The sequence below is a fragment of the Perca flavescens genome, chromosome 8 (genome assembly GCF_004354835.1).
Source record: "Perca flavescens isolate YP-PL-M2 chromosome 8, PFLA_1.0, whole genome shotgun sequence".
NCBI lineage: Eukaryota > Metazoa > Chordata > Actinopteri > Perciformes > Percidae > Perca > Perca flavescens.
In genome coordinates, this window is record NC_041338.1 from 22432289 (window position 1) to 22444778 (window position 12490).

At 41.1% G+C, this 12490-nt stretch overlaps 1 protein-coding gene across 9 annotated transcripts in view; it reads right to left on the bottom strand.

The window, feature by feature from the left end:
• Positions 1 to 12490, bottom strand: part of ccdc33 (coiled-coil domain containing 33) — a 49526-nt gene that overhangs the window by 16780 nt on the left and 20256 nt on the right. For 7 of the 9 annotated variants that reach the window (XM_028585681.1, XM_028585680.1, XM_028585685.1 and 4 more), the window contains 2 exons: positions 2459 to 2560; positions 2221 to 2289 (listed from right to left, as the gene is read on the bottom strand). In XM_028585681.1, coding sequence (XP_028441482.1) covers positions 2221 to 2289; positions 2459 to 2560 — 171 coding nt within the window. Of the gene's footprint in view, positions 1 to 2220; positions 2290 to 2458; positions 2561 to 6050; positions 6161 to 12490 lie in introns of all 9 variants that reach the window. The other 2 variants (XM_028585687.1, XM_028585683.1) reach the window with 2 other exon arrangements.

Sequence of the window (12490 nt, forward strand, 5' to 3'; positions counted from 1 at the left end):
CACCTGCTGTGCTCTGGGACCACTTGGCTGTTTTAGCAATCATTGCCATCATAGGAACCAGAGATAATTACACAGCTTCCACCCACCAGGCTGGCCTGCTTCGCTAAAACCAGTATTGTTCCAGTGCAGCAATAACACTTGTCTAAATGAATGCACGGCACTTTAGTGCACGACTGACAGCGCCCATTTATTCTGCCATCCAACTGGAAGAAAAAACAAATTAATTTGGCACTTAAGGCCTCCACCCCTGTGAATAATGTATCACCCATCCCTCAAACCGCAACTCCCACCCCCAAATCACCACCATTATTCAACCCTCTTTTTATGATTCCCAGTTTTAGGTAACAAAACTGTTAAGAGTCTTCCATCAAAGCCTTTTACATTTATACAGCAAGAATCACTGGTGTTTGATCTCAATCTGCTCTCATCAGCATCTCCATCAATCTTAAATAATTATTACATTTGTCTAAAACAATAATTTATTCAAAGTCTGCCCATTAAATACAGTGGAAAATGTCCAGCTGTCAAAAAAAAGAAGCAAATTGTACTGGTGCCCTGGACATAAACTAACCAATCTACACATATTCTTTTTTTTAAATCTAGCGGAGTATGTTAAATAGCTTCATCTTTCCATTGCATCAGTATCAGGTTCATGGTGCATTTGTTTGCTAGCCAAAGTCTCTTTGTTCACTTCACACCGTCTAGTTTATGGTCTGGGCGTCAGAATAACAGATCTCTAACAATTATCACTCGTGCACCCAGATCCCAGTAACACCTCTCCTCCTCCCCTAGGGGAGGACAGACGTTGGGCTTTACACTCTCTTGTGCCCCATTATATTTATGCAAATGAGACTAAAATCAGGGGAAATCAGGGGGCATCCTTTCCTGTTAGTGCTAATTAGCAATGAATGCTATATTGTATACATTATGCATGAAGTCCCCCTCTATGCAGCAATACATTGTGACCTTGAACACAAGGCCAAGTTATGGTTGTAACACCAAGAACTCTTGATTTCCTGCAGTCTAGCAGCATATTTAGGAACCCAGCCAAATAGTGACACATTCTGTGAATATCTGCAGTTATTTGCAATATAAAATTGAAGTGACATTCTAGGGAATGCCTTTTTGAGAATCATTGTCCGGGAGCATAATACTTAGGAGCATAACACACAAGAGACCCATCTCGGCTGCAAAGAAATCTATTAATATCATATGGCTACAGCCTGCCAATGAATCAGGCCTCATAAAGGAGCCAAACAGCAGGAGAGAGACAGACCGGCCACATTTGTGGCAAGACTCCGATTGTCACTCAGCTCCTGAGAGCTAGTAAATGTTATTTTCTCAGATCCCATAAATGTGGCGCATTAAGACAATAATGTTGAAAAGCAATTATTAAAGAGCAATAAAGTATGTTTAGTACCCTCTCCAGGCAAGTGCCGCACATATTTTTGAGTAACTGAGTTGAGAAGCGAGGCCTGTGGCCCCACGGATATCTGGAGGGCTCCATGTGAACAAAAGAAAATTAAAATTGACTTATGACAAAGTAGATGTATGTGCTTTGTTATAGTTGAATTTTTTAGCTTTCTTTTTTTTTAAGGTTAGTGACTAAGCTTAAAGCATTGTGGTTCTAACACAAGCATCTACTGAAATCACAGATAAAAAAAGCTCTTAAAATGTAGACCGTAAGATCAAAAAGCATCAATGATGATTAAATCCCCTGTAGCTCAGTGATTCACCTTTTTAATAATAGGATATAAATCTTCATCATAGGAGTAAGAATGATGTGATATACTACAATTAGTAGGACTGAACTTGTAAAAAGCAGGAAAAATTGCTAACAAAGGCTGTTTGCCACAAAGCGATTACCTCAGGATTTGCAGTGTTTAGTGACTAATATTCACTCATTTGTATATTCCTGACAGAACAAAATATCATTAACGAGGTTAAAAGATATATCACAGTGTTTTGACAGGTTGTGACTGGACTGACATCTGATTGTTGAATTGTCTGTAAAGAAAATCAACAATCCACACTTCTACTGTATATACAGTACATCTAAAACAATAAAAGGAAACAGGAAGAAGAAAAAACAAGAAACACAGAGCTATTGTCATGATAATACATTTCCATCTTGTTTTAACAACATATTCTGTACTGCCTAGATAATGAAATAAAGCAGTATTACAAAGTGAAGCAGAACTAATTCAGTCCCAAACTCACCCTTAGGGGGAGCTTCTCCACCTCCATCCCCTTCTGCCCCGTTTCTGACATCAGCTTCCTGTATAGCTCCTGGTGGACGAGCCATGAATCAGTTATCCACATACATCACAAACATAACCACTGTAGAAACACAAGGATTTGGGGCACATTAAAAACTCTATAAACATTCCTGATTTAGCAACAGTTTAGTTTCTAAATTTTCTCCCTGGACATGTTTGACTTTAGTCCCCCATGTTACCAGTGGTTACGGAGCAGTACTCCAACATCAGAGCAGCAGCTCCAGAAAGTGAAAGCTGTGGTTCAGCACAAGCAGCATCTCGAGGGAAACAACCCGGGAGACCTGCAGCAAACACAGAGGAGCACAGCAACATGGAAACAAAGGCTCAATGTGGCTTCAGGAAGTTATCTGCATTCATCAAAAATGTAAACATACTCTGAATCCATCTTTTGTCTGCTGTAAATCTATATTAGGCACTGCATGTCCCTGGGTTAATAATGAGTCTCTGGGCGGGAACAAGAGGACATGATGATCAACAGTTGGCACAGCGAGGCTGATCGCAGCAGGCGGTGCTGTTGTGGCATAGCTGGTGTTAGAGCATGCCCAGCACCTGGCTGGTGCCCCGAGGGGAGCTGGCAGATGGTATTGACGCTGGGGTGTGCATCCTCATATACTGAGCACGGCTAAGCCTTAGTCTTTGGGAGAGAACGCAAAGGAGGAGAGTGCCTGCAGGTGAGGACAGGAAGCAGTGCCAGACAGGGGACTCCAATGGACCGGGCTGGAGAGGGGCTACAGAGGTCAAAATATGCCCCAGGCAGACAGATGTTTCAGCTCATTCGGGCTATTAAAGCAAGTCTGCATACTTAACAGAACTGAATTATTTATGTATGCATCTTTCTGTAACCTTACTTTAACCCGTTTGCAATATTTTCTGGGCCCATGCTACTATGCATAAGCCCGGCTCATGCTAAACATACACTGCAGACGGTTTTGGTGCATCTATATGTTCTGCAAGGCTGAGCGCGGTTTAGAAACACATAGAGATTGCCAAGAGTGTCATTTACACACCGCCTGATGAGTGCTTATCCATGGGGACCTTTGAGCTCAAAATGTCATTGGCTGATGCTCCTCTGAGCGCACATAAAGGTCACCAGTGACACTGGCTCCTTATCGATTCCCAATCTACCATCATAATGCCCGACAATTACAGACGGAACTGAAATTCTAATCATGGAAATGCATTCAGTGTGAGGATGTATCTGGAATTGTAATGTTGTGCAAATACACGTATAATTCAATCTAAGGTCAGTGATTCCCCCGTGTGTTGATGGATACTTGAGCATTTTCCTACTGGTGCATCAACACGTGGTGTGATTTAATGATACTATTAATACTTTTCATATTACTTTTCATACTTTCCATGTAAATAACAGTGCTATTAAAGTTGAAAGAAGCTTTAATCATAATGGCTACCATTTTGTTTTTGTTTCTGTTACAAAGTAGGGCTGTCAATCGATTAAAAAAAATTAACTAATTAATTGCACAATTTGCTGTCATTAATCGCGATTAATCGCTTTTTTAAATTGAGACTGAAGCTTGTAATAATGGATATTTAAATGCTAAATCACTTAACTTTGCAAATATGAAGAAAAAAAACAAACAAGGAAAGGTTCTGCTAAGTTCAGAATGTTTAATATCTTTCAGAACAACAGCAGCAACAATTTGGCTTAGTCCTGCTGAAGGCTGCTGGAAACGGCTAGAAACTGTCTGACTTGAGAGCAGATTTTTGTCACCTGCTCTCGTCTACTTTACAGGCGAGGCGCAGTTCATCTCCAACGAGCCTATGTTCAGTCGGCGGCAGGGCAGTCGGGACTCACCCGGAAATGGCGAGCGGAATAAGGTGACTAGTCTCTCAAAATCTGACAAAAATCTTTTAAACTGACCTTTGTTGAGCTGAAATGAAGACAGATTCAGCAACTGCAAGGCCTATTTCTCGCTTAAAATGTTTTCAGAAACATGTTTCAGTGAACTATTTTAGTACAATATGAGATCGTATTCTGAACGGCCGCCATGACAGTCTGGCTCTCAATATCCGGACAAAACAAACCCATGTGACGCGTTCGTCCAATCAGCTGCCGGTTTTCATTACTTGGGCAACAATACAGAGTAGCGCCGCCTGCTGTTATGTAGACGTATTACGTTTCTCAGCCGCCACATGAAGTAAACAAACACAGCTGCGTTAATTTCGTTAATTTTTTTTAACGAGTTAAATATTAAAAAATTAAACGCAAAAATGAACGCGTTAATTTTGACAGCCCTATTACAAAGATATATATTTTATCTATGATATGTCATCAACTGGAGCACTAAGAAGCTCTTATCTGAAGAAAAAATGTTGCACACACAGTAGCTCTTATCATTTGTAGTATACATTTCAAATACGTTGATAGCACAATGTAATTAAATGCATGTCGGCATCAGACTGGCACATACTTATTTACAACTATAGACATTTTCATATTTTAAAGAAGCAAAATATAAACAAACAAACAGAGCTCTGTGGCTGTAAGGAGAGGGTGAGTGTGTATGAAGTGGCCTGTTGCCTGCCTGAGCACAGATGGTGGCAGAGCAGGATGTACCGACCTGTACATTTGCCCACAGGCGCGTGCACACATTCACACTCACACACACACATACATACATGCAGAATGATCACATATGCATGGATGCATATGTAAATACTACCCTCTTACATACACAAACACACATAGGTGCTGATCAGCCAAGTTAGGAGCTCACTGTATGGCACAGGAAGAGACTGCAGAAAGACAGATTGGTCATTTAAGAAGGTGTCACACGTGTTTTACTAAGATCAGGAGTCAAAGCCCAACATACAGTTTCTTTCGTTTTTTAAAAGGTAACGCAAGACATCCAGACATGTCAATCAAAGGCTGACTGCGGTTCACAGAGACATCCAAGGCCAAGCAGGATAATTAGTGCGCTGGAACAATCAATACTCCTCGTGTGGGGGTTGAATGTGGAGGGAAAAAAGCAATCTAAGGAACATTTGGAAGAGAACTGCTAGGGAAAGCAAAATCCAAACAGGCGGCATACATTACAAAGAGAGAGATTTGCATCAGTGGGATGGTTTCCGCTCGCTGTAAAGTAATGAGTACATACTGGGTGCAGGATGTCCTGCTTTTTAGATCTATATTAAAACCACTACTATTCATTATTTATATTCTACACAGAGAGGTACACAACATATTGATTACTAACAGAAGCTATTGAGAGATCCTCAGTAAGCATACAGACAAGTGGTAGAGACGGGAGACAAATGACAGGGCGTAAAGACAGGAAGACGGATAGATAGGTAGATGAATGAAGGCGAGGGTTTAGCCGATCGATTGGCAGAGGAAGAGTGGAGCTCCCTCGGGGGGAGTGGGGCCTTTTTAGCACCGTGTGAGAATAGAAGGATGACATGTTTCCCCTTCAAGGTACTGAGTATGTGAGGGAGGGTTTTGCCATCATGGCCAGGATGGAAAGATGCATGTGAGGAGAGTGTGTGGCCACGGCGCTCTGTGGCGTGACAGACGGTGATAGCGAGTGACAAACAGAGCTCTCCGAGAGAGGAGAGGAAGACCTACTGGTTCTCCAGACTCCAGCTCCCCGCCACGGCTCTGGGATATCAGCCATGCCCTGCCCATCCCCGCTCAGTTACAGCCATCAAGAGAAACACGGAGCTTTTGATTTGATCTGAAGGCTTTTTGATACATCATCCCGTCGTCCCGAAACCCCATTAAAATGGGCCAAAAGAGCACGACAAGCATACCTGAAGTCAGCCCTATGCAGTGAGGTGTGGAGGGTGGAAGCAGGAGGGGGGAAACATATTGTGGTCACAGCCAATTCTGCTGCTTGTGGGGTGGAAAGCATCATGACATCCTTTCAAACCAAATGACACATAAAAACAGTTCAATTACAACATTATTATTGTTAACAATAATTCATTATTAAGAATTCTACTATCCAGAAATATTTAACACAACAAAATATAACAAAGAAAGTGTGCAGCTGTCACTACCGCTATATGTATGAATAAATATGCCATTTACATATACTAGGTTGAGTGATGGAAACATTGGCTTCTGTGGAAATAGAGGATTGCTCCCCGATTTCCAGAATAATAAGAATTTGTAGTGGCAACCCCTACTCACAAAAAGGCATAAATGAAAACATGATGTGGGCGTCGACCCCCATCCCTGTCGCAGATTAAGGTTCTGACACTCAGGAGGAGGAAATCCATTTGAGCGAACAAAATAAATAAAACATTGAGTTGCACCATTGGCAACAGCTTTACTATTATTAGAAGACCGATAGGAGCAGGAGAGACAGAGGTGGAAAAGCTCCAACTGTGTCCAGACAGGCCAGACTCACATGTATAACCCAGTCTGAAAATGATATTGTAAAGCCAGAGGCTCTATACAGAGCGCTACACGCACACTTCATTCATTTATATTATCATCAGAGTTCACAAAAGTGAGATAAAATAGATTTATTAATTTGAAATAATAAACATCTAGTAGAGAATATTATTAAGGATATCATTATAAAAAAAAAATGCTAACAGGCTTCTGGCTGCAGCTTCATATTTAGCGTACACTAACGCGTTGGTATTAATCCTCCCATCTAACTCTTGGTAAAAATACGAATACTGTTTTTTCCCCAAAATGTCAAACTGTGCCTTTAAAAAGATGATGGAAAATCATCCAGAACTCAATGTGGACATTGGTGACAAAACGTCACTTTAACAGAGGTCCAATCGGTAAAGGTGTTTCCTTTTTACAACATAAACACGCCCACATTTGCTTCACACATTAAAGCCTTTTAGCCTGCTATGCACAGTTGTCCATTGTCTCTCTTAATTGATGTCAGAGCCCTAAGGTGCATTAGTGTGTTACAGGATGTGCCCATGCTTGTAGCACCTGGCCTCACCCACCAGCTGCACAATACAGCCAGAGCATATCGATTATAGTGCTCATAGAGGCAGAATAAAAGATGGGGGGGGGGTATTTTTTCTGGCTGACCTGTTTGAGCGATAGTAAGGGACAATATTCGCCACGGTGGGCAGAAGATCTACTATAGAGGGTTCTTCATCTGGCTTTTTCATAGCCTGCAGGAGCTCCTAAAAGTAAGACTGATTTATTGAATTAAGGAGAGAAAAGGGAGGTGGAGAGCATGCATCCCACAAATCACTCACACCGTCCAATCTGCAAACATGGCACATCTCTACTGGTCAGTTTAAGTTATGCACTATCACATGCAGGCATTTAAAATCATGCTATCCAATCCCACCTGGAAGTCAGAAGATCAATGGAAAGATTCAGTTCATATCAAATTCTCACTTTGCTTGATTAAGTTAGCATCTTTTTCATCTCACCAGCAGAGTGTGAAAAAAAGAAAATTGAGATTAGGCATTTTATCAGATATTCCAAAATCTAATTAAAGCAAAATGATTCGTCCACATATAATTGCTCAAATCCAGAGCCCATAACCCCCCCTGCGTGTCTGACTGGATATTCATCACCGCTAGAGGATTTAATCCATTTAGCAGCCAAGTAGAGGAAAATGTGGGGATGATAATAAATATATAAACTAGCTCATCTTGGATGGGGAAAAAAGTGTGCTCACCACACACCCAGTGAAGGTTGTAAATGTGTGCAGTAAAAGCAAGGAAACAGGCACAATGTGGCACTTGGACACAGCAATGTTACTGCCACAGTGGGGCAGTAGTCCATTACAATTTTAAAAAGTACTGTAGTATAAAATCTCCTCAGCAGCAGTATTCACTGCATATTTCATCTGGCAAGAAATAGTGTTGATGGTTAGTAAGGCTTGCATCTGTCGTTGGGAATAAAAAAATTAAAAATGAATAGAACCATAGGACTTCACAAACAGTGATTACGGCTCAGAGCTCTCAAGAGGGTCCTCCATTAACCAACTCTGCACAAATCAATGTTTATGACCATCATAAAAAAACTGCAAAACTAGAAAGCCCCCAAAGCCCGACTCATCCATAAAATCTGTTGTTTACACACCGTATTCAACCAGCTTCAAGCTGATTTAACCTGAAACCAGTCCACTAGCCCTTCATCTCCCTGCTGTAAGTGACCCTGCAGTTTAGTCCCAATAACCACACATGAAGAACAATGAGGCACTGGTATTATTGCCCACAGTTAAACTGACCTTGATTTGGAAATATATTACAAGCATCACAAAGATATTCACTACTACTGTTTGAAGCAGAATTTAGAGGAGAGTAGGCCAAAGCTGTGTGGAGTAGCAAGCGAGTTTGTAGTACATGGAATTGCCTATTATATGTAAATAAAATAAATACATGTTTTTTACTACTACAAAATGCCACATTTGAACAGTTTGGTTAATTAAAAAAATATTTTACAAATTAAAAGAACAGTATGATTTCTGCCCACATGAAAAGGTCATAAAGATGAATCATAAGATTGAGGTCCTTTACTCTGGGTGATTGTTCACCTTGACTTACTTTCCTTGTAATAGTAGCACAGTAAGAATAATATTCATTTAATAAGCCATCCTATAGAACAATATTTGCCATCTTGATTCAAGAAAAAAATAAATTCAAGTTGTAGTTTTCTAAAAGGGGGTTTAGTCAAACTATTTTTTTATGTAAATGATTCCATTGACATTAAAATAATATTTTAACAGGTAATCTCAATGACCTCTTGATCTGAGTATAACAAAATAAAGGATTAACTAACATACAGTATGAGACAAATCTACACAAAATATCAGCTTTGTTTCTGTAATAATCTTTAAGGTTGTTGTACAAAATACGTAAATCTCCCAATTATATTTTTGTAGATAAGGCCTAGATATTATAAAACCATTAGAGTTTAAATAAATGTTTAATACAAATACAGTGGTTGGATATTTGAAGAAAAGGCAACAGAAAATGTAATAGGATACACATAGTTACACAGGAAAGGGTAAAGAAAGCATGGATTATTCATGTCTATTCCCACAGTGCAAACAGCTCCTTTTTGATGGATTGTGCCAGGGGCGCTCCTCTCCGCTCAATACCAACAGTCCCAGGCAGCCGAGCCTCATGCTGCTCCACGCAGCCGGGATGATGAGCTCCCCCAGAATCACAGACAGGGCCAGCGGCTCTCATCTCCCCTCTATACGCAGACATAATGATAGTGTGTGGTCTGAGGTGAACCTAAATTTAAACTAGAGTATCAGGAGGAGGCTAGTAGAGCCGAGAGAAAGCCGACAAGTGCTGACGGTGTTCGACTGAGCTTGTTTTAGTTTAACTGCGGGAGAGGAAGTAACACGAATGGGGCATAAGGGTCTGTCATACCAATTACATGACAGGTGGAGGTGCAGGGAGGCGGTGAAAGGTACGCAAAGTCATTGTCAGCTTCAGTACAGTTCAGTAACATGTACAGAACATATTTCTCTGCACCAGTTTGTTATCCAGAAAGAGACTTTGGAGTGTGTGTCTTTGTGTGGATGGGCGAGCTCACCTGGACTGGCTCCAAACAGTAGCTGTGGAAAGGCTGCAGGGGTGTTAACGTGAGAGGGTTGTGATAATCTGACTGTCAGCCAGTACCATCACTACAGACAAAAAGACTGATATATTGAAAATGTTATTCATGTTTTATTCAGATTTGTGCCATATTTTGTTACCGGTCTTATGTTGTTTGTTTTTTAACATTGACCTGTACAGTATGCATTTATTGGCAGGACACTCTTGAAAAAGAGATGTATAAGCTAATTGAGGCTTTCTTGGTTAGATAAAGGTTCATTTATAAAAACTAGAGAATAGAGAACAAGGACATCTAATTTGTGATGCCATACAAGTAGAGAAAATAAAGGAAATAATTGGAAACTATAGAATGAAACATACAGTATCTGAGTCAAGTGAATACATGCAGATAAAACGGGTTTAAAGGAAGCTCTTCTGACTCCTGCCTTCAATGACGTGCTCAGTCTGCCGCTGAAATAGCTTTCCCTCTACATGAGCTCTGAACTGAGGGTGAACCTGAGCTTTTTTCCATTTCTATTTAAAAGGAGGCCTATCTGTAGACAGCAGGAGCCGTTGTCAAATTTCTCTTGGCAGAGGATTTAAAAGACGTTCAATATAAAGAAATCCAACACGATGCGGGTCAAATCTCAATAACAAATACTGCCTGAAGCCATCAACACCCCAGACAGCAAGTGATATTGCAGACTTTCTGGGCGCTGATGAGAAAATGAGCCATCCTGAAATGTCACACTTTCAACACATTCCATGCCATCTCCTAGCATTCAGCAGGTAAAGATGGATGAATTCCTCTAATGGTCAACTAACCATTCAAAAGACCTTAGCAACAGTTAGAAACCTTCACGCTGCGGACCTGATCGTCAACCCGTGACTTTGTAGTCCTCCAATGAGCTTGCTTCGTCGCATAGGGGAGGAGGCAGTCGTAGGCAAATCAAGCAGGGACTCAGACAAAGGAAGGAGGCTTCAGAAACATTGTTGGATCATCAGTATTCCTTCCACATCCACTGCTATCACTTCACAAACTCATTGAAAGCCCTATGTAGACTCATGTATAATTATTGTGTCACTTAACAGGCACACACTATGCTCCATGAATGAGCAGACCCATGCTTGACAATTATCATCAACACAAGGTTTTTCCTGGGCTGGTAAGCGCATCAAGGTAAAGCAATTTTTACACAGATATGTACATTTTGCTGCCAATATTACCTTTAAAGTATAGAGGGAAAATGTTGCATTAACATTCAGAAAGAGGTCAGTCAAGTAGTCAAGCAATAGATTCTCAGAAGCATAAGACCAATTTTTCACCTGCAAATTGATGTTCTTCCTCAGTCGAATAAATAAATAAATAAATAAATAAATAAATAAAAGGAGCACCTTGTTCAATTGTACTTGTCTGTTCAAAAATGGAGCACAAAATGGCAACATTAAAGAACTGCTTGTGTATTGCTAAGACCACAGGGTCAAAATTAAATGATTTATTAAAAATGTAATAACAATAACTTATAACAATAACTTATTTCACCAGTAAATTCCTGTTAAATGAAAACAAAAAAAACACTGGATGGGAAAAGGGTATTTACAATTAACTTTGAATGCAGCCCGAGGCTGGCGAGGCTGAGTGTGTTGTTTTTCAGACAACGGCAGCTACAGTCTGGTGTAAGAATCCTCTCCAGTGAAATACAGACACACTTTTACATCGTTTAGCTGTCAGCATTTTAACCACGTTTACTCCTGCTAGCTAACGTTAGGCTAACGTTACCTGCTGTCGAATGTAGTGTTAACTATCGTCCCATGCGGCGATGTTTCAGTTCCCTCTAACGTCCGTTTTCGGAGCATCAGAGAGAAGCGCAGGCATTTAAGTGGCACCTAAATAAGGCACCGAAATCCGTGTTGCTATTCGGTCCAGTAGATAACGGTTGTTAAGGCACCGGTGCCGTATTAGCACCGGTCTCGGACCCCCCTCACTCTGTAGCTAAAACAGAGAGCTCAAATCACACAGGGTTGAAAAAGGAGCTGCAACAATGTGCAGTACAACAAAAATATGATTTTTTTAAACATGTAAACCTATTCTGGTACAACCTCTAAAAACAATTATGAACCTGAAAATGAGCATAATATGAGCACTTTAAGAAGTGTAGAATAATGTTCTTACTAGTTGCAGATAAATATAATAAGAATGTAAAAGGTTTCCATAAGAGACCAAGGACACTATTTTAATGATCTGAAACGCAAGTATCAAACGTGAAACGCAAGTAGCTTTGTGGGCGGATCTTGGGCGCTGTTGCTATTATACCAGCGGGATAAATGACTCTTGCGCCCGACGCAAATCTAAAATGGGTTGGTCTGAAGTATCTAGGTGTGGTTTGGGCGTAACGTGCAAAAACCAATCAGAGCGTCATCTCACATCCCCTTTTAGAGCAGGCGCGCTTGTTCCATGGCGGATTGCTATTATGACGCCGGATTTGCCTGGCGCACGCCAGCGAGAGCTGTCTGGGATGCGGCAAAGTAATAAATGCCCATCTTGACCGGGTGGCGATGTTGCTGCGGCCTCTCGGGCGCATCTCCTCAAGTCTGGAGAGGATTGCTGCAGCCATGGAGCGTGGGCCTCCAAACGCTCCACCTGCTCCTGTTGTGCCCATTCCTCCTCCCCCCACTCCATCTCCGTCCACCCGCTCCATCAGGAGCAC